This window comes from Silurus meridionalis, chromosome 24 (genome assembly GCF_014805685.1).
Source record: "Silurus meridionalis isolate SWU-2019-XX chromosome 24, ASM1480568v1, whole genome shotgun sequence".
Lineage (NCBI taxonomy): Eukaryota > Metazoa > Chordata > Actinopteri > Siluriformes > Siluridae > Silurus > Silurus meridionalis.
The window spans coordinates 1,179,152-1,202,412 of NC_060907.1; the positions used below are offsets into that span (position 1 = coordinate 1,179,152).

At 36.2% G+C, this 23,261-nt stretch overlaps 3 protein-coding genes across 4 annotated transcripts; all 3 read right to left on the minus strand.

Moving 5' to 3' along the window:
• Positions 1-572: 572 nt before the first annotated feature.
• LOC124378152 (microfibril-associated glycoprotein 4-like) lies at positions 573-2,461 on the minus strand. Its single transcript, XM_046837688.1, has 5 exons — positions 2,329-2,461; positions 1,893-2,138; positions 1,691-1,787; positions 1,399-1,566; positions 573-1,127 (listed from the first exon to the last, which is right to left on the minus strand). The coding sequence occupies exons 1-5, from the start codon at positions 2,362-2,364 to the stop codon at positions 823-825; spliced, it is 852 nt and encodes a 283-aa protein (XP_046693644.1). The 5' UTR covers positions 2,365-2,461; the 3' UTR covers positions 573-822.
• Positions 2,462-10,659: 8,198 nt separating this feature from the next.
• On the minus strand, positions 10,660-14,252 carry LOC124378120 (microfibril-associated glycoprotein 4-like). Its single transcript, XM_046837651.1, has 5 exons — positions 14,168-14,252; positions 12,722-12,925; positions 12,380-12,476; positions 11,190-11,354; positions 10,660-11,074 (listed from the first exon to the last, which is right to left on the minus strand). Exons 1-5 carry the CDS (start codon positions 14,168-14,170, stop codon positions 10,827-10,829), a joined length of 717 nt encoding a protein of 238 aa, XP_046693607.1. The 5' UTR covers positions 14,171-14,252; the 3' UTR covers positions 10,660-10,826.
• Positions 14,253-18,945: 4,693 nt separating this feature from the next.
• On the minus strand, positions 18,946-21,728 carry LOC124378090 (microfibril-associated glycoprotein 4-like). Of its 2 annotated transcripts, XM_046837602.1 has the most exons (6): positions 21,570-21,728; positions 21,393-21,468; positions 20,992-21,219; positions 20,480-20,576; positions 19,843-20,010; positions 18,946-19,595 (listed from the first exon to the last, which is right to left on the minus strand). In XM_046837602.1, exons 2-6 carry the CDS (start codon positions 21,396-21,398, stop codon positions 19,336-19,338), a joined length of 759 nt encoding a protein of 252 aa, XP_046693558.1. In that variant the 5' UTR covers positions 21,399-21,468; positions 21,570-21,728; the 3' UTR covers positions 18,946-19,335. The 2 variants fall into 2 exon arrangements, with proteins under 2 accessions (XP_046693558.1, XP_046693557.1); XM_046837601.1 differs by lacking the exon at positions 21,570-21,728 and having other exon boundaries at positions 21,393-21,553.
• Positions 21,729-23,261: the final 1,533 nt, after the last annotated feature.

Genomic DNA, 23,261 nt, shown 5'->3' on the forward strand with positions numbered 1-23,261 from the left:
ATGTATTTTTATTGATAGAGATCTCAAGAACTTGCATTAGTCACTCTGGGTACGGGTGTGTTCTGTTTATGGATAATAATCAAGAAAATAAAGACCCAGAATTATTTATTTTTATATATTTTTTTTTATTTGAATGTGTAAATACTTAGTGCTTCCTAAAATGTCTGGAAATGTATATAACCTTTATAAACAATATGTGTATAATATCTTGTTCAGTGTATATGGACTGTTTATTGATATTGATATTTTTAATTTCATATCATTTATTCATCTCTTTTTATCTGTACATATGTAAATATTTTACACTGCTTCCAAAGTACTTCTGGTTAGATGCTAACTGCAATTTGTTGTCTTGTGCAATCTAATCTAATCTAACCAAATTTAATCTAATCTATTGTTGAACATTAATGTTCACTAATGTTGTTCATTAAGAATGTAATGTTACAGTCTGTTTCTCAGTATGTCTTCTAACATAATATATAATTAAATATTTGGACAGTTCACGAAAATAAAATAAACAATAGAGATGTGTTGTTACAAAAATAAAGAATGTAAGACTTAAACTCGGATTTCATTTGTTCAAATCAGGTTTATTTTATTTGATATATAAGGATTTAATTTTTTTTAAGAGGTACAAAGATAATAATAGGCAGACAGGGATTATAACAAATAGAGTTGAGAATGAAAGCGTTACAGATATACCTTGGAAGAAACCCAAAGACTTAAGATGTATTGATTAGTAGTTTAGCCATTTCTGAGCAGTCAGAGATACTACACTTATTTATTTCTGTTCTCCTCTTCTAAATTTCTCAGCCTGGGAAGTTAAAGATTTTCAATATCTTCCAGACCAATTCTTCTGACCTTCATAACGATGCTCTTCAGAGAGTAGTAGTTACCCTTCCAGGTTTGCCAAATGATCCCCGTGTTCATTGCATTCACATTCTTTGATTTGTACAGGCCATTGGGGTTGGCAATGTGGCAGTACCCATAGTTGTAATAGTAGTAGTAGTAGTACCAGTAGTAATAGCTGTACCAGAATCCTCCACCATTAGTGTCTGCACAGTATCCAGTTTGGTCTTTGTCAAAGGTTGCAAAAGGTCTCCCATTCACATAGGACAAAGAATCACCTGGAAAAGACAAACAGAGGACAATGTGAAGTGCAAGTAAATCCAACCTTCTGTAACAGGAATGAAAAAACCCTGCTTATGTGTATTTCCTGAGCTTCAGCTTAAGTTCTCTGCCTATATTTTAGGCCTCGGGGTTTATACTGTTTTGTTCTGAAGTTCAGAGCTTAACAATCATGAGATACTAAATATGGGCCATAAAGCCATAATGTGGACACTGATGCATTTATTACATTTACATTTACTTAGAAATGGTGGTTACTGATCTGCTCACCTGCTCCTCCATTTTTGTAGTCACCGATATTCAGCGTGTAACTGTTGGACTCTGAGCCGATGAAGAAAGTGGTGTAGAGGGCATAGGCACTGCCTCTCTCAAAATCCTCCATGTCCACTCTCAGCTGATACTTCTCCGTGTTGGTCATCAGGAACATGTTCTCCAGACCTTCAATTCATGTGCAAAATAATTTCAAATCATGAGTTGGAAATATAAAGAGATGAATAACTCAAATAGACAAATATGACATCTCTATGTTCCTACTATTGAAAATTTCACAGTGTTTTCTCACCGAGCCAATATTCACCACTGGCATCACCAAATCCATCCCTATAATCATTCCATGACTGGTAGAAACTCACATTGCCATCGATTCTTCTCTGAATCACCTGGTTGGTCGTTTAAGAATGAAAATAATTTCATGTGTTACCTCACATTGATCTACTAGTACAGTATACACAAACAGCCTTAAACAGATATATGTTCTGACTCACAGTCCATCTCCCGTCCTGGTGGCTATCGTCTTCCTCACAGCCCATCTCACAGAACACCTTCACGGGTTTATTTGGCCCTGCTGGGTAAATGGTGTAGACTCCATTTGGGACAGAAGCATTTTTCATTGCAGTTTTCTTAAGGATGTAAACATCTTCACAGTCCAGTGGCAGGGACACGTTAGTGATAGGAGCTGAGTAGACCAGCGGGGTCAAGGCCAAAATCAGCAACAGCATCATGGCTTTATTCTGAAATAATAATAATTATAATAATTATAATAATAATTATAATAATTATAATAATTATAATATTTAAAATAAGAGAAGGTTAAATAAAACATATAATAGAAACAAGAAATAATAATCCAATCCACAATCATTAAATAAATAAATATATCTCTTAATTAGCAGTAATGAACTGCATTGTTTTGACACTCACCTGTGCAGGTTCTAGTCTGCAGATACCATAGTCCATTTGTGCCCCTTTTTATATTGCTGCTTTACCATCTTGGCAAAACTCCAACATATTTCTGTAAGAAGCTGAAGGAAGTCTGAGGTAGATTTTTGAGGGTTTTTTTAAAATGCCATCTCCGATATTAATGTCAATTTAATGCTAAACTTAAAACAAGGAATCTGGGCTCTGTATTACAACTTAACTTGTGTTTTTTATTGTTCTTGAATACTTTAAAATACATTACAGCTTGTAATAATTACATTTCTATGTCCACATGATTTACAATTATACATCAGCATTTTAGCTGAGATTCTGGTTTGTGTGCATTCCTGTCTTATCAATGATTGATTATTAAACACTTTCTCATGACTGTGCAAATGCGTCACGTGCGGGAGGTATGAGGCATATGCAAATGCGGAAAACAGAAAAGAAAAGTGAAATGTGTCAAATCTAGGAACTCAAAATACTGGACAAACGGCTTGGTAAGAACATCTGGTAAATCACTGGACATTACTTGGGGATGAAGAGTGAAAATAGCTGCATGAACAATCAAACTTTTTTTATACAACTGTAGCTTGAATAAAGTTGGGATATTGTGTAAAATGTATAAAAAACAGACTGCAATGATTTGTAAATCTCAAAGCCATATTTTAGATTTAATAGAAAATCTAAACGATTTACATGTCAAAAGTTAGAAAATGTACCATTATAAGTAAAAACATAAAGTAATTTAAAATTGGATGTCTGTAGATGATGATATCTCATCATGAACAGAACATATCATCAAAAGTAGATTTCTGTGCAGAAGAGACAAGGGTGAAAATCAATATTGGATGTTTGTGATTATTTGGCCCTCAGGGGCCACTGCATTTAAAACAGTCATGATTTTGTAATAGAATTTACTGCAGGTTCATTAACACTTTCAGAAATCATTAGCTGTAAACACAGTTTGCATGTCATCCACAAATGCAAGTGTCTCCATAATGCAAAGAAGAAGGCATGCGTGAACATGATCCAGAAACACCACCATCCTCTCAGGGCCAAAGCTCTTTTAAAATGTACTGAGGCAAAGTAGAAAACTGTTCTTTTAGAGACCAATGGAAAAAAGGCCTCCGGACTAAAGAGGACAGGGATCATCTGGCCTGTTGTCAGCACTCAGTTCAAATGCCTGCATTTCTGATCAATGCTGAACGCAGTAAACAGGTTTTAGAGCAGCAAATGCTTCCATCCAGAAAACATTTGCTGACCCTTGAAATGAAAAATTGTAACTCTTCCATCAGCACTGGTTTTGTACCTAAATTCTTCAAACTGCAGTTATCAACCCCCTAATTAAGAAACCTGACCTTCACCCTGTCAGATGTCCAACTACAGACCAATATCAAACCTCCCTTTATCTCCAAGATTCTAGAAAAGGTTGTAGCACAGCAGTTCTGCTCACATCTACTGAGGAAGAACATTTATGAAATGTATCAGTCAGGATTTCAGCCTCATCATAGCACAGAGACGGCGCTAGTTAAGGTGGTAAATGACTGTTATTGGTCTGATCAGGGTTTTGAATCCACATTTGTTAGCTTGATTTTCATGCAGCTTTTGAAACCATTGATCATAATGTTGGAATTAAGGGAAATCAGAATCAGATGAGAATCACCGTTATTGACAGGTAACATGGGTTGCATGTACACAGAATTTGTCATGGTGCTCAAAAAAAAAATGAAAATGAAACAATAAAGTAATACATAAAAATAAAGACACTGCCTGCACAATTAGTGCAGGGTGTGTAACAGCGAGGCAATGTAAATGATATTTCCCAAATAATTTAATAAGTGCATCCTTGTTGATTGTTTTAATGCAACACATATAGGATGATTTGTGTGGTGTGTAAAGTAATGTTTAGATCAGACATGATGGCAGGTCCTTGGTCTTGTTGACGAGGTCCATTGCAACTGTTTTTGTGGCATGAAGTGTTTTTGGTCCTAATGGACTGCAGCCTCCTGCCAGAGGGGAGTGACTGAAAAAGTCTTTATCCAGGGTGAAAGGGTTCAGACACAATCCTACCTGCAGTCTGCTTTTGTCTTTAGCAATGATAGCAGCATAACAAATGGGGATGGAGGAGGTAAGTATGGACTCAATGTTGAAGATGTAGAAGTGCAACATCATTGACTTTGGAAAGGTTGAAGTTTTTGAGCTGTAGCAGGATGAACAAACTCTGGTGTGTTTTTATATTTACTGATTTCTGTAAAGCTGCTGTAGCGCCCTCTTGTGGAGAAAAGCATGCTATTTAAAGGTGAAAGAGCAGTTTTGTGATTGATACAATATCTTGACACTAATTTTGTATCTTGTGATTTAATTAAGAAGTGTACAAAAGTATGAAAAAAATAGTTTTAATAATTCATTTGTAACAGATATTAACAGATTTAATAAATGATGTAACAGAAGATACAAGTGTTTAAACTGAAGGAAAAGCAAATGTTAAAAGTTGAATTATCTTTTTTTCTGACTTTATTTTGAGGTTCTGCTTTAATCTCAAATATAAATGTAAATTAAAAATCTAAATTTTTAATAAAAAAAAATAAAAAAAAAAAAAAAAAAACATCTGGCAGGCATTATTAAACCCCTGACCTTGGGCTTTGCAACAAATGTTGTGACAGTGCCATGTACTGATCACAGGTTAAAATAACATGGTAAAAGAGCTGTGTATAAAATGCAAACAAAATGTAAGGTTTCTCTTTATATCTGCTGCCTCTGGGTGAAATTATACATAAACATGGGATTCGCTTCCATTGCTATGCTGATGACACAGCTGTATATTTCAGCAAAGCCAGATGAGAGAGATCAGCTTAACAATGTTGAGGAGTGTGTAAAGGACATTAGACAGTGGATGCTTGATAACTTTCTTCTGCTCAACTCAGATAAGACGGAAGTACTTTTACTAGGACCACATGCAGCTAGAAGTAAACTTTCAGATTATGTAGCATCTCTGGATGGTGTTTCTGTCTCCGTGTGTACAGCAGTCAAAGACCTCAGTGTGATTATTGACCCAGTCTTTCCTTTGCCAGAGTCCAGACTGCACAGTGACATTAACTTTCATACAACAATCTCTCTCTCTCTCTCTCTCTCTCTCTCTCTCTCTCTCTCTCTCTCTCTCTCTCACTCTCTTTTTCTCTCTTGGTTGAGTTAAACATGCTGCTAAGATTTAAGTGACCACTGTTCCTGCCCCCCTCCTCTCCTCAGATCTGCCCACATCGTCCTGGTCTGCCTCTAGATGGTGCTCTCTTGGATTGGAGGTGACTTTGTGCAGCTGGGGATGGTTTCTTATCAAAGCCTTTGGGATCCATGAAACTGAGCCACAGGATCTCACATAAACACAACGTTGTAAAGAACTTTTCACTTTTCTATTCCAGGGTTTTAGATTTAACATCTATATCACAACATCAAAAACACACACACAAATTTGTTGTTAGTGACTGACCATAACTGAGCCCTTAATTAATATTTTTCAAGCCAAGTATCGCTAAACTGGCACTTCCCCTTAGCTAAAAAATAAAATCTGTTTTACGTCTGTGGTACAAACTGAGATATTTGTATCAGTTGCAGAAAGCTGATTGGCTGTTGCATGTCGGTCTCATTTGTAGTTATGTACTACAGTAAATTACACTGGGACTCGCGAAAGAAAGAACTAAAACAGACATAACAAACAAAAACACACTAAAGTGCCGTGGAAGCATTTCACTGCGCAGTAGAAGCAGCTTTACATGGACATCGAAAATTAAAACCTGTTTAGACATAGAACAGAGAATTTAAAACCTTTTAAGGCCAAAAAATTTCTATTTAAAATGTGACATTTTTAGACTTTTTAAGACCTGCAGAAACCTTCTTACTTCTTATTAGAAACAAAGCAAAAATCTTAAAAACAAAACCACGGATCTCCATTTTAGAGATTGTAAATTCACTAATTACAACTAATAATACATGAGCTTGATGCATTAAAAGTATTGTAGTGAATGTAAATGTATAGTAATGAATGTATTGGGACACATTTTCAGCCGCTTTGGTAGATCTTTTGTCCATATTGTGTATCTAATAGCATCTTATTTGTGTGTATGCGTTTAATAATGTATAACAAGAACCTACACAAAACTACGACTATGCAGAAAACTGGTGTACATACAAGCATTTTCTTCCTGAATCAGGCGTATTTTTTTACTTCTATAGAAGTGACTTTAAATTTACAAGAAATGTGAAGATGGTGCTGGTCTACATTCCACTCCACAACACAAGCATTCTTCTGATTTAAATCACAATACATTTCTTTTCTAATCCACTTTAAAGCAGACAATAGATACAGACAGAAGCACACCATATCGCGTCACACACTGGATTAATCCTGCACCTCACAAGATCACAATCACTTGTATATAAAGCACAAACTTTGCCCTCTTTTATTTTTAAGACTATTCTTAAAAATAAAAATAAAAAGTTGATGGATAAGTAATTCAACCAGATTGTTGAGAAAAATGAGCTCTTGAGAAAACAACTTTTATTATCCTGAGATAAAAAAAAAAATTTATTCTTGGTTTTTATTTTTACTTCCATAGAAAACATTTTACTTATATATAAGTTTTTATATTTACCCAAAAAATGCCATCAGTGAACTTACATTTTCATATCTTCAACTTCAGCTTGTACAGAATGTTATTAAACTGGTGACACTGCCAGTGTCTTGTTTCCACATGACTTTGCTGAAGGGTTTGGTTTTGAGATCCAAATCTGATATCAGAATATTAGCTTTCATTTCACTGAGATGATTTATACAACTTACAACATGGCATCTTTGGATATAGAACACTATAAAACCATAAAATTATAGCAAAACACTGCCACTGTTGCTTTTCATTGTTGTGCCGCCTTTTCAGGTTTGTTGTGCTGCTTCTTTTAGTTGTTGTGTATTTCTGATATTTTTCCCTCCTGTCTCTTCTTCAGGAGGTGAAACACTGCTCTGTTGGGTTAACATCTGCTGATTGACTTGGCCAGTCTAAAACCTTCCAGTTTCCTCAGATGAAGTCCTTTGTTGTAATGGAGGTGCGATTTGGGATGTGGTTTGGGCTGCATGCAAACCCAAGCCATGACACTACCACCACTGTGCTTCACCCATGAGCTTGTACAGTATGTTCTGGATCATAAAGAAATCCTATCTTTCTCCATGGTTTGGTCTGACATTAACCTGTCAATCTGGCAAACATGTTCCAGTATTGGCAATCCCTCATTTTGTTACTTTCTGAGGTGTATATTAATATTTATATTGAACATCAACATTTGATATTTTCATTAAAACAACAGTGTTATTTGATGTCTGTGTATATATTTATAATCTGTGTGAAAAAGTTATGTGTAAACATTTTTGGTGTCCAATAGAAATCAGATCAAAAACTGATTTTATTACTGAAGTAGATATTTTTGTTATTTCACTTTTCATTTGTATAAAGTAGCCTTTCCTTTACTACAGTACAGTTTCTCTGTTTTTTTCCACCCATGTTCTTCCTTAGAAGAGAGAAAAAATAAAGGTGTGTGAGAGAGAGAGAGAGAGAGAGAGAGAGAGAGAGATTAGATTAGGGATTAGATTAGAGATTAGATTAGAAAGAAAATATTTGTTCTCAAAAAAACAACAAAATGTGAACAAACGGGTTATTTGGTTTTGTCCTGCCTCCATCTAATCTGTTTACAGCTTGTGTTTCAGGTCATCTAGTAAATTTGCTCTTATATTTAAATGCGACACGACATAAGGATGAAAGATGGCCTGCAGGTGCAAATGTTAACCTTGATTTTATCTGTCTGTGCTATTATAGTCGCCTGAGAACTTCTGTTCAGAAGCTTCTTCAAAAGCATTCCTCAATCTTTTATTTTTAAATTACGGGACCCAATCAACACCAATAAAGTATATAATATTTATTTTGAATATACATTTTCACACACACACACACACACACACACACACACACACACACACACAGTTTCCATTTATTCTCAATTTTTTCCAAATGATTTCGTCTATTTCTTTATGTATATATATATTGGTTTGGATTTTTGCCTGCTTTGGTGTATCCTAAACTGCTAGCCTTTGCCTGTTCAGAAAACATTGAACCTTTTTCTAGATTTGGATTTGCTGACTGTATTCTCATTAAAACTTCATTACATTAAAAACTTGAACATTGAAAACATACAGAAAGACAGAGAAACATGTGGGTAAAAATAAATACATACAACACGAAGTAGAACACAAACCACCAGGGACGGTAAAATTCAGCGATCCGCTTCGGTGCAACGGCACAATGATGCGTCGATTGAAAAAAAGTCGGATAAAAGTCGACATTAGTATCATGATGCGTTACCATATTTGCATCGGCAAAAAACTATTTCATTTATATTTGGGGACTGAAATTAAAAGTTATGAATGATTTACTACAACTTTAAATAAGATCTGGAGATAAAAGCACAAGAACAGTGCTCCATGATTCAGAATCGTGGGAAAGAGGTTAGGGTGGGAGTTGTGAGAGTGTACTGTATAGAGAGAGATGAGATGCGCTGTTTAATCCGCTGTTGCTAATGTATGAGTTTCACTTCCTGATGTTCAATAAACCAAGTGTTGTGATCTCCCGAGCTCCTTTCAAGTGTCTGAACTGCAGTGATCATAAACTGATCAGCAGAACAAAGCCAAGAGCTCGCAAACAAATATATAATGATTAGTAGATTAGTTTTATTATTTAGAAAGTGACCAATATTTGATATGTAGACTGATTTCTCTCGCTGAACTCTCGAGCGCCGCTGCTGCTACATGATTATGAAGCCTCACAACACAACGGAGATCGAGGCGTGTCCTGAGAGTCACATAGTGTACAGATTAACATGGCAGAGGCAGAGCTGCATTTTCCTGGAGACAGAACAGCAGAAGAACTGGTTTTATTTTATTTTTTTTTTTACACTTAATAAAGTCAATTAATGATTTGCTGTCTGTCTGAACTGAAGAAATGAAATGAAACTATCTGTACCATGCTGAATTGCAGAGCATCAGATTTTTTTCCATCGAATCACATCATGTTGAATCGAATCTAAATCGTATCGCACTGCGTCGTAATGGGGGAATCGGATCGGATCGGATCGGTAGCTGCTTCATAGCTCTCTTTAATGGAGTGTGTTATTGACTATGCAATGAGCATCTGGAAAACGTTTTTTTTTCCCCCAGGTAAGTTTTAATTGAACTTGGATGGATCTACTGGTATTGTGTTAGTTTGGAGAATTTTGCTAGAATACCATTACTACAATTCTACTCATGTTAGAACTTTACTAGCATTCTAGCCCATCTGTATGAAGGATACAGTTTTTTCAGGAGGATTATAAAACTTCTCAGAGTTCCAGATTAAAACTAGAAAATATAGAAAAGAAATGAACAGATGAGCTGAAAGGTGGTTAAGTTGTGAAGGAAAAGTTTGCAGATTGTTATTACGCCATGATTCTGGCATAAAATGGGTGAACCATTTGTAAGTTCAGGATCATTGGACAAGCTCTTGAATCCAGCCCACCTTCACTGGAGTATGGAAATATTATATATTATATATATATGGTGTGAAACCAGTAGACCAAATACAGAATGTAAGGAAACAAACATATGATCAGACTTTACAATCAGACACATAATATTCAAATTTCAAAAACTGGAAAAAAAAAAGTGGGTGGTAAATTTTTCAATTTTACAGGACCAAACATTTCTTTTCTATTTCCCCATAAAGCAGACAGAAGATACACACAGGAGCAGAACATATTTTTACATGTGGATATAATCACACAAGTGATTGTGACCTCACAAACTTGTATATGAAGCACAGTTTTACTGCGCCCCCTTGTGTGTAACCTGTGCAACTTCTGTAAAAATCAATAAACTCGAGCTGAACATTTAGCAAAGTTAACCAGCATCTTCATGAAGGTTGACAAATCACTTTTTCAGCTTGAGGCATGCATGTTCTCCATTCAGCTCCATACATTTACACTAAAATACAGCTCACATATTTTAAATAAATCATTCGAAATAATTTGTCAGGCCAATTTTATGGGACCTTTTAGGAAAATCCTTTTGTAATTTCCTTTTTCTAGATATAAAAATTAAAATTTTTAAAGATCACTATTTACATGAGCATTTGACCTGTGAACAACAGACAAGCAAAAGTTACTGATTCGCTTAGATCAGTATATAAACAAACTTTATATATGATATTCATACACTTTATTTTTGTTGATCACTTGAACAAAATAAAAACAACAACAACAATGAGGGCATAGATTTAATATTTGTTTTTTATAATGCACTGGATTAATGATACATATAGTATTTCTTCATAAACCCGATAATTGCATATTTAATCCCAATTAAGAAAATCTAGAAAAATAAAAACCCGACAGTGTTGCTTTATTTTCAGGAGTTCGGCTCTATGTGTTTAAGACACAGGTCTGATTTTCATAGTGATGGACTTGAGGCCGTATTCATAACCTCTCCAGGTATACCACACGTTTCCGATGGCGAAATAGGTGCTGTCCTGCCTCCCCAGATATATACCGTTTGGGTTTGCATAGTGGCAAGCATTAAACCAAAACCCGCTGAAGTAAGATCTAGCACAGCCGTATGGATTCTGCTCATTATCGTAAGTGGAGAATCTCTGTCCACTGTGATAACTCAGAGAGTCACCTGCAGACAGAAGCATTTTTATTACACACACACTCCATATATGAAATATATATTAGAAATAAAATGTGTTTTATTTTATTAGCACGCAAGCAGTGACTAAGAGCAGATCGCTCACCTGCTCCTTTATCTACGAAGCCTCCAACTTGGAGCACGTAGTTGCTTCCACCACCCACAGAGAACGTTGTGTAAAGAGTAGACGCTTTCGCCTCATCATTGTCCACCAGGTCCACTTGCAGCTCGTACAGCTTGTTATGGGTCATCTTGTAGAGGTTCTCTAAACCTGCAGAGATGCATTAGGAGGACACGAGGGTATGTTACGTGTTAAATTACGACAAACAGGACGTTACACCACAAGATGAGTCTCAGTCCACAGGGTTCTCATCAATGAAGCATCAAATTCCACCTCCCTCATCACTCCGTGCTTTTTCTGCTTTCTGTTTCCACTTGATTTTATTTCTGAAAACTATTGACAGCAGTGCGAGTTCCTCACAGAGAGACATTTAAACAAAACTCAGAAGGTGATTATTATGTGCCTGAGATGCATGTGGTGTTTATTTTGTTTCTCTTTTGCACTCCCTCCTGTCTTCTTTACTATGACAGGTGTATTTTCCACCAATGGCCATGTCCCTGTAATTTTATTTCTCAATGGCCCAAGAAAATCAGTGCTTTGCATATAAATGCACCGTAATGGAAGTAGGAGAAGAGACACGACAAGCAAAGGGACAATGTATTGTTTTTTTAAGCTTTTTAAGCAATGTAAGAGGATTTATAAGCTGGAATTCTTATATTAATGGAAGTATAAATGCTAAGTGCTGAATTCCTTTATTCCTTTGAATAATCCCACAATTGTGCAATTTTGCTGCTAATCTAATGTATAAATTCCTTCCAAACACATCAGGATAGAGAGGAGCGCCACCTACTGGACATTTGATTAGGTTCGTTTTGGATAACTTGTGTAAATGTTTTCTTCTTTTCATTTCTGCAGCACTGTCAGTTAATCCACCTCCGCTGTTTGGTTTCGCCTCGTACCATGCCTCTAGCCTAACAAAATCCACAATTCCACTTCTAATACTTGCTGTTTAATTATCGAATACAAAATGCATTAAATCAAAGTGTGTAGTTGGCCTTTTCTCCATCCTGCAACCAGTTACAGAACAGGAGGGTCTGACCTGATGCTTACAACCATTAACCCACAATAAATATAAATATACAGAACATCAGGAGCAACCAGGAAGAACTAGAATGTAGGACTCTAGGTGAATTATTGAGAATCCAAAATTCAGAAATAAAAAATAAAAATTTCACCCAGCCAGTATTCTCCACTCTTATTCCCAAAGCCATTTTTGTACTGCTCCCAACTCCTGTAGAAATTCACACTGCCATCTATTCTCCTCTGAATCACCTGAGAGAGAGAGAGAGAGAGAGAGAGAGAGAGAGAGAGAGAGAGAATTCATTATAAGAGCTGCATCACATCACAGTCAGTGCAGAATATTTGGTTTTTACTTTAATTTTCTTTGTCTATTTAACACTAATGATTCTTCTACTTTGTGACATGATAATGTGGTTTTTTCTCAACTTTGCAAATTCAAGCTCAATTTTTGTAAATAAAAAAAAGTAAATAAACAAATAAATAAATAAACATCTTACGGTCCATCCTTGGACTGAATCCTCAGAGCAGCCAATCTCACAGTACACCTGTACAGGGCTGTTGTCTGAAGGGTAGATGGTGTACACTCCACTACGATTAATACCACCCCTGTAGATCTCATGACAGTCCTGAGGCAGGAGACGGACATACGCAGGACCAGCAGCGACGACAACCAAGACTGACAGTGCTAACATGCAGCATGTCTGAGAGAGAGAGAGAGAGAGAGAGAGAGAGAGACAGACAGACAGACAGACAGACAGACAGACAGACAGACAGAGATATTTTTAAATGGGAATTTACAACCACAATTGTAAAAAAGTTGGGACTAATCTAAAAAAAACCCATATTTTATCCACAATAAACTAAATAGACACTGATAAAACCGTAATATATGCAGTATGCAGTTAGCATTGTGTTTTCTGGATGGAAGCATTTGTTGCTCTGAAACCTGTTTATCAAATTCAGCATTGATGGACCCTTTCCAAATGTACAAGCTACCCATTCCACTGGCACTAAGGAACCACCATACCATCAGTGATGCAAAAAACTGTTATTCTACATTTTAAAAGAGCTTTGGCCCAGAGAGGATGGTGGTGTTTTTGGATCATGTTCACGCATGCCTGCTTCTTTGCATGAAAGAGATTTAAACTGCATTTGTGTTCCCTGACAATGATTTCTGAAGCTGTAAATGAGCCCATGCAGTGATTTCCATTACAGAATCATCACTGTTTTAAATGCAGTAACGTGGATGTGCAGAAGATCACAAACATCCATTATGGATTCTCAGCCTTGTTCCTTGTGCACAGAGATTTCTCCAGATTCTTCAAATTTTGAAACATTCAATTATTATTTTGTTCTCTAAATAATGATTGATTGCATTTTTCGAACAGTTTCTGACATCATTCTGAAACTGTAGTCTTTCACAGATTTGTGAAGCTCCACCCATCTTTACTTCTGAGAGACTCTGCCTACACTATCAATACCCACTCATCTCACTGAACTGCTGTCAATGAACCTCATCAGTTACTAAATCTTTCTTTAACTGTTTAATTGTAATCACATGCACTTTTTTCAGACTTTTGTTGCTCCGTCCCAACATATTTTTGAGAGGTGTTGCAGCATCAAATTCCAAATGACCGTATTTTGTCCTTAAAATGGTAAATTTTCTCAGCTTACACGTTTGATATGTTTTCTATGTTCCATTGTGTATAAAATATGGGTTAATGGTGATTTTTTATTTACATTTTACAGAGTGCCATAACTTTTTTGAATTGGGGTTGTATTAAGAAATTTACATTTACACCATTTAGAGGACGCGCTTATCCAGAGCGATTCTTTTCAAGACAAAGCAAACTGGAAAAAGTGCTAGTGTAAGTGTTTGAGGAAGAGGCAGGGACTGAAGATAGTAACTGGTAAGAAGTAATGCAGTAGAAAAAATCACTCACCATTATACTGAAGGCCTCATTTCTCTTCTCTGTAAAATAAAATAATTAATGGACTGACAGCAACAACATCACACAAGGATGTGTGTGTGTGTGTGTGTGTGTGTGTGTGTGTGTGTGTGTGTATCATCTGTATTAGTAAAGTCACAGCTATACATCTGACGCTTACAGAGCACTGACCCTAAAGACTTCTTACAAATATTTATGTTACATAAACACATTTCTCCTCATCCACAATTATTATCATGATTCTCTTCCACAATTAAAAGTTTGTCATCATTGGAGTGTGTGCTGTACGGTTCCCAGTAAACGAGACGTTATGATAGAAAAGATAACGTATCAGAACGAGTGTGTCAGTGATTTGGAAAAGTTTAAATGTCATATTTATCTAGTATTTCCTACTGGTATTACAACATAAGAACATTATTTTGCTCCAAACAAACTGCAAAATGAAGTGCAATTATTCAGCAAAAAAAACAAAAAACCTGGAAAACAGTTTGAAATGTGTAATAAAATCTAAACAGCTTTAACAGTCCGATATCTGGTTCATCATACCACCTAACTGAACTTGATATAAACCTGCAGTACTTTCAGAGCTGCTCTTCCAAAACAATTGTCAGCATTTTCTGACAAATCAGAATCCAGTGTTCAGCAGCACTCATGTGTAATTACACTGGTCTACATCTTTTGGGAAATGATTGACATCAGAGATAAAAATGTACGAATTCTTATATAATTAGATTCAATAAATTAGAAAACAGGTGATAAAGGTGCTGGTTGGATAACGTTTTCAAAATATTTCACAATAAAGATTATTATTATTGTATTATAGATAATTATCTAAATCAAGGTGAGTATGTTTGACTACACGGAAGGAAGAGGAAGGAAGAGGAAGGCATGACACCTATATTTTGGATGCAAAAGGGGACCAGGACCAGAGACTAATTAATAGGCCCCTAATTATCGTTGCTGGAATCTCTCCAGAGATGATTCTACTGCAGCTTTAGAAAAGACAAACCAAAAAGTGCCATAGATCCCAAACAATAATGTAACCTTGTTGTTTAATCTTTATTATATATATTAGATATAATTAATGTAAATGTAATCTGATGTTGGAGTTTATATTCTTTAATTATCTGATATTCACATTATAATTCGAATACTTTAAAACTGTATCATTTTGAGGTTGTATCTTAATAGTCTGAGAAGCAACACAGCAATGGGACCAACCCAGACGCTGGGTACAGTTATAATGATTGGTGTGGCATCATTCTTATTGCTAGACCACATTTTGCAGAAGATTTATGAAGCATAATTGCACAAACCTCCTCTAATTATGATGCAATATTGACCTGAAGCTGAATCTTGGAAATTCTGGTTAAATTGAGCTACTTTCATTTCTGAGGCTTTTCTCCTTGTATACCAGTGATATTAATTATCTTTGAAAACATGAAGCAGAGGTAGAAGGACTTGCCTGTTTATAGCACAGATTGAGTCCGGTGATGGAGAACAGATGATTCCTCACAGATATGCATATGTGTGTGTGTGTGTGTGTGTGTGTCTTTTATACTATAGCTACTCCATGTGCACCAATAAAGAAATGAACAGCTAAGGTAGAAAATTGGCCTGCATCCAGCTTTATTGTGTTCTGCTAGAATACAGTATGTGTGTGTGTGTGTGTGTGTGTGTGTGTGTGTGTGTGTGTGTGTGTGTGTGTGTATATTCTAGAAGGAAGTATTTTACAAGAAATGCAAAAATGCAGCTAGTCCACATTCGTACATTCAGGTCTGTCAGTTCCTTTTCGAAACCCTGGTTACTTTATTTGGATATCAAATGACAGCACATTTCATAAAGTTGGTATTTGATACAAGATCAATATTTTTCTTCTGCACATTTAAGTCTAAATAATACAGTGTGGAGTTCTTTGGAATGTACAGTATGTGGTTACAGGCTTTAGAAGCAGTTGAAATTATATAGCTTTGTGTGCAGCTCTCTATCTCTATATATTAGATTAGTTTAGATTAGATTAAATTAGATTAGATTCATCTTTATTGTCATTGTGCAATGTACATGTACAGAGCAAATGAATGCAGTTAGCATCTAACCAGGAGTGGATAAGTGGCATATTTACAATAAATAGCAGTATGATAAATGAGGGTATGGGCTCCATATGTACAGGAGAGAGAGTAAATAATGTAAAGAAAGTGCAGTAGGTAATATGATGTGGTATATGTAGTAATATACAGTATGTATATACAGTACTGATCGGAAGTTTGGGGTTTAAGCCCCGGTATTGCCAAACTGCCCCTCTTTGGCCCTTGAGCAATGCCCTTGACCCTCTGACCCCAGCTTCTGAACAAGCTCAGATATGCAAAAAAATAATCATTTCACTGTGCTGTATTGATCATGTGACAAATAACAGCTATTTAACTCTACATATATGAATGTTTGTATGATGCAGTATATATATATACACTGACCAGGCAAAACATTATGACTGCATGCTTCATTTTGTGTTGGTTTCCTTTTACTGATAAAACAGTCCTGGAATGTTGAGCATCAACACCATGAACTTTCTTCAGGTTTATTTTTTGAGTGCAGAAGTTTATAACCTGCAATTGATTTGTTTGGTTTCTAAAAGGAGACGTCAGTGAGAGGTCATTCATAAGGAAACAAAAGAACAGAACAGCAGGAAGTTCCCGTAATCTGCCAACAATAGACACACACACACCACACACACACACACACACACACACACACACACGTGCACACACACACACGCACACACACACACACACACACACACACACACACACACACACACACACACACACAATGATGTGCACAATGCAGAATTTATTATAGCAGCAATTCTGTAATATGGTCATTCTTTGTATAAAAAGTAAAAGTAAAGCTTTGTTGTTGTTTTTTTTTGTTTGAGTACAATTGTGGATCATTTTAGATCCAGATGCAAAGGTTATTGATTGGACATGATTTGAAAAAAACACACATCTCTCTATAGAAGACCTCACAGCTGACCATGCAGATCACATGAGGTTATAGGACCTGCTGCAGAGCTCAGAGACAGGATTGTTGAAGGCACAGATCTGGGGAAGGCAAAACATTGCTGCTGCAATGAGTATTCTCAAGAGCACAGTGACCTTCATCATTCTCAAATGGAAGAATTGTGGCACAACCAGGACTCTTCCAAGAGCCGGTCTCCAGCCAAACTGAGCAATCAGGGGAGAAGGACCTAGTAAGAGTGAAGACCAAGAATCAGTCACTCTGACTGAGCTCCAGAGAGACTGTGTGGACATGGACAAAGTTCCAGAAGGAAAACTATCACTGCAGAGTGGCTAAGCAGAAGCCTCTCCTCAATGCAAAATCCATGGAAGTCCACTAAAAGACTCTCAGACTGTGTGGAACAAGATTCTCTGGTCAGATGAAACCGATGTTTTATATATAATATATAACCAACTGTTTGATTTCAATTCACACATTTTGTCTGGAGGAAATCAGGCACCACTTATCACCTGCCCTAAACCATCCAAACAGTGAAGCATGGTGCTGCCAGCTCCATGCTGTGGGGGTGTTTTTCTGCAGCAGGGACTGGGGACTGGTCAGGGTTGAGGGAAGGCTGAATGGACACAATGATTAAAGTGCAAAGATCTCCTCATTAAAATCCTGTTCCGCAGTGCTCAGGACCTCAGACTTTGCCGAAGGTTTACCTTCCTAAATGTCAACAACTCTAAACACACAGCCAGTACAATGTTGCTGTGATGTCGCTGGATAGGCTGAAAAGTACCACTATGCTACTATGCCTATCTGACTTTTCTTTTTTCTATTTTTTTTCTTTATACCAGTGGTCGGCTGCATGGAATCTGTCTGTACATAGTTCTTTTGAATGGTGATCCTGGATATGTTTCTGAAATGAAACTAAATTGGAATAAAAATGTTGATCACAATAAAGGCGTGGATTAGGGACGACTCTGTGAAGGTGATAGAGTGGCCAAGCCAGAGCCCTGACCTGAACCCTATTGAACATCTCTTGAGATACAATGAAGTGACTGTTCACTGATGCTGTATTAAACAAATTTAAGTTTATTATCTTCTGACATCTCTCTTTATGCACAATGTTTGCACAGTATATTGTATATTACTATATATACCATATCTTATGTGTTAATAATATGTTAATAATAATACAATTTGCAGAACATAGAAAACTGAGGAAAATTGTACCATTTTAATAAAAAAATAAGGTAATTTTTAATTTGATGGCTGCAACACGTCTTAAAAAAGTTGGGACGGAGCAACAAAATTATGGAAATTTATTATTTAATAATTATATAGTTATTGATGATTGGGTATAAATAGTGTATCGTAGAGCGGCAGAGTCTCTCAGAAGTAAAGATGAGCAGAACTTGGAACAATTTCAGAACAACATCAAATTGCTAAACAGTTGAATATCTCATTATTTACAGAACATAATATCATCAAAAGTTGCAAAGAATCTGGAGAAAATCTCCATGAGGGACAAGGGTGAAAGTCAATTTCGGATGGCTGTGGATTTCTTTGGAAATCACAGCATAGTTCATTAATACCTCCAGAAATCACTGTCTGTAAACACAGTTTTTATCCACAAACATGATCGTGTCCCAACTTTTTTGAGACAAATTCCAAATAACCTTATATGTTCCTTCAAATGGTGTATATTCTATATTCATTAAAACAGTTGATGTTTTATTGTAAATAGAATATGGGTTTATGAGATCTGCAAATCATTGCATTCTGTTTTTATTTACATTTTGGAATGTTGAATGAACAATTTCAGCAATTTCCATAAACAGATTTACACTTGAGATTTCATCAGTAAATAGTTGTTGACCTCAACAATGATAAAACTTTAGTGAATGGACATTAAGTGTCAATATGATGAAGATGGGTCCCTTCTGAATCTGGTTCCTTTCAAAAGTTCTTCCTCGTGTTGTTCAAGGGAATTTTATTCCTTCAGTACCATCACCACCGGCTCGGATAAACTTCTATCTAACTAATCATCATCACCTCTACTATCACTTCCACCTTCAGCAACACCAAACACCATCACTTCCATTTTCACTTCAATGCCAAACTCCTCCATTAAGAACAGTGAAGTTATAAAGAGAAACCCATCACTTTGCTACAGGTCTGATCTTCATTGCGATGTACTTGAGACCTTTATCAAGTCCTTTCCAAGTATTCCACACATTTCCTGTGGCAAAATAAGTTCCATTGTGTCCCCACATGTAAATCCCATTAGGGTTAGCATCATGACACTTTTGGTACCAAAAAGCCCCGAGGTAGCGTTTAGCACAGTTCCCAAGTGCATCTAAGTCCTGGTCTTTATCGAAGGTGGAGAATTTCTGCCCGTTGTGTACAACCATAGAATCACCTGCAGATAGCAGAAATAGTTAGTACACATGTCTGCTTTATGTTACTGTACTGTAACATGCATCGCTTTCTTAAAGTTCCTAACTATTTCCATATCTTTTACTCTTTTTACATTTATGCCATTTGGCAAATACCCTTATCCAAAGCAACATACAATTATTTTAATTATACAGCTAGGCAGTTAAAAATGAAGAGCCTCAATCAAGAGGAGTGGTGGGATTTAAACTCATAAACTCTCTCGCTCTCACCTGCACCTCCATTGATGAAGCCGTTCACATTGAGTTTGTAGCCATTATTTTCCGATTCCACAGAGAAAGAAGTGTATTGTGCATAAACAGATGCTCCCTCGAAATCCTGCAGGTCCACTTTCAGCTCATATTTTCCCTTTCGAGTGATTTGATGGAGGTTCTCCAGTCCTTAAGACGAATAAATATCATGTGCATTAATCAGTATGGTCACATGGTGGAAACATTTTCCATGTTCAGTTTTCCTGTCTGAAATCATTAGGATATGAACTATGTACATAAAAAAAGGGTTTGGTAGCATGATTTTTTTTTTATTTACTTCAAGAAATATTAAAAAGAAGTTATTGACAAAACAACTGTTTCTAGCTGCTATAATGAAGGTAAGCATAGGAGCATAACTTGTTTGGTCGAAATTCCAATAACAGTAAATCCGACTATAAACTAAAAAAAAAGTGTTAGGGTTATCTTTCTTCAAAAATGTCAAAAACTGTAAGTAACTTTGGCATGTTGCTGTGGTATAAGAAGAATAAAACACTTCAAAATCTGCTATTATCGGAAAATAATCAGACTTCATTGGATGTGTGTGTAGCAGGTCTGTCCCTTCTATCAGTATTGAGTGATCTCTGGTGCCACTTCTCACCCAGCCAGTATTCTCCATTCAAACTCCCAAACCCTTTCTTGTAGTGTTCCCATGGTCTGAAGAAGTTCACACTGCCGTCCATTCTCCTCTGAAACACCTGATGAAAAGTAACAATCAGTAATTTAGGTTTATTGACCATGTCGCCGGTTCACCACTGTTTCCTTCCTTGGAGCACTTTTGATAGATTCTAACGACTGCAGACCAGGAACATTCCACAAGAGCTGCAGGTATGGAGATGCTCTGATCCAGTCATCTAGACGTCACAATTTGTCAAACTCGGTCAAATATTTACGCCCATTTTTCCTGCTTCTAACATCAACTTTGAGGACAAAATGTTCACCTGCTGCCTAATAAATAAATCCACCCACTAACAGGTGCCATGATAAAGATCATCAGTGTTCTTCACTTTACCACTCAGAATGTCATAATGTTAGGCCTGATGTGGTTGTGTGTGTGTGTGTGTGTGTGTGTGTGTGTGTGTGTGTGTGTGGTTATATATAGTTCTAGCATACCGTCCACTTCTCATGCTTTGCTTGACCTTCCCCACATTCCATGTCACAGTACACCTGTACAGGTGTGTCCTCTGTAGGGTAAATGGTGTAAACGCCACAGAGCGTTTGTCCGTTAGAATAAACATCAGAGCAATCTAAAGGAAAGGTTTTGGTAAAAATAGGAATACTCTCAACCAGCAGGGGGAGCAGAAGAGTCCAGGAGACTGAAAACACTGAAAATACAGGACTCTGGAGAAAAGACACACAAAAGAATAGAAAAATCACAGACAAATAGATAAATAAATCATGCTGTGAGATTCTTTAAAAGTAAAAGGCAGTCAATTCAGAAAATGACAAAACCGATTAACATAATAAAAATCTTTTTCCATATATAGTGATTTGGCCGTGTTAGGGCTACTTACAGTCATTTTACTTTCCCCCAGCTGCTCATGAATACACTTCAGTTTAATTGCAGAAGGTCAGGATTTGGCTAAAAAGCTAAAGATTAAACGGTAAAAAATTAAAATACTTTGCCCTTTTTAAGATTTCAATTCCTATTCCTTTTCCATCAAAACTGACTCAATTTGAGAGACACTCACTTTTAAATCCTGCTGTCCTCTGAAACTCCACCTCGCTGCATCATGTGTTTTCCAGAAAGAACATTTCTGCAGAACATTCTGGTAAATGCAGGTCATATTCCCAAGTCTCCTGGTGGTGGGTTAAATTTTAACCAGTTTGTACATGCAAACATTCTGCCAAATACAGTAAATACACTGCAAAGACAAAGTTGCTGTTTGGATTAAAAAAAATAATACATTTGTTATATTTATTTATTAATAAAAAAACCCAATCAGGAATATTTGTTAATAAATCTTTAATATTTAAGCCTATAACTGCATCATTAATGCAGTGATTGAATATGTTTCAGCTGGAAATCATTATTTTAACCCCAAACTGGTACAGTGCGAAGCTTCTTATTTCTCAAGCAACTGAGATAAAAAGTATCCGGTGAATTATAATAAAAAAAATTAAATAAAAAAAAAGGAGATGAAGAAGCTAAAATCATTGGAATTAGGTCAATCTCATTTCAAACCTTTAAACTGAAATTTCTGAATCTGGACTAATTTATGCGAGCCTTAAACATATTAGTCTTATTTGTATTTATTTAACTATTAGTGCTCGAACCAGCTTTCAATTTCAAGGCGTGGCAGATCTGCCTCCAGGTTTTCCCAGACTGCAGAGTTCTTCACCATATTATGGAGCGTAAGCCCCTGAGAAGGAACCTCATTTATTCAATTCAATTCAATTTAATTCGTTTTTATCTGTAAAGCACTTTTAACAACAGATGTTGTCTCAAAACAGTTTACAGAAATAAAGTTGTATAAAAGAAGAAAGACATTTAGTGCCTATAAGTTTGTTAGTTATAATTGTAAGTGAGTCCCTAATGAGTGAGCCAGTGACAAATGTGGCAAGAAAAATCTCCCTGAGATGGCATGAGGAAGAAACCTTGAGAGGAACCAGACTCAGAAGGGAACCTCCTCCCTGGGCATGGCTTCTCTCCTCAATTGAACGAAGCATATTGTACTGTAATGTTTTCTTGGATGTATTGTCAATAGTACATTTCAGAGGGGTTCAGAAACAGATCTGTTCATCGAGGAGGCCTTACTGGTACCATTAACCTACTGGATAAACAAGCCTGAGGTACACTATAGTGCACAAAGTCATAGTTTGTAAAAAGGTTAAGCTCAGTTGAAGGTGTAACCCAAATGTAGATGAATGAAATGAACTTACATTATGTTGTTGTTTTTTTATATTCTTGTGGAATAACTAGATTAAGACAAAAATTGTTCTGATTATATTTATCATGCCACTGAGTGCCAACATTATGTAGATTTGCATATGTGGATTGCATATACAGCTGATCTCCAGTCTCCCTTTCCAGGTCTTTACTACTTCTTTACTCTTCTGTGATCCAGATTTCTAGACATTTCACCTATTTATTTTTATTCAAACAGACATCAATCCATCATTTGTCCTATTTGAGACGTATACTCGGCTCACTGCTGCATTTGTTCCGGGACTGTGGTTTAATCTTTTTCCTATGACCTCTGTAGAGTTATTAACAATAACAATTAATAATCATATTAATCATTATTTAACATTCTACAGCAATATACTGCAATTGATAGGCTAAATTTTTTTCTTTTAGCTTTGAAATAAAAAAAAACTAATGAAATGACAAAAATAAAAATTATTTCAAGAAAAAAAGCAAATCTTCATAGCATTATCTT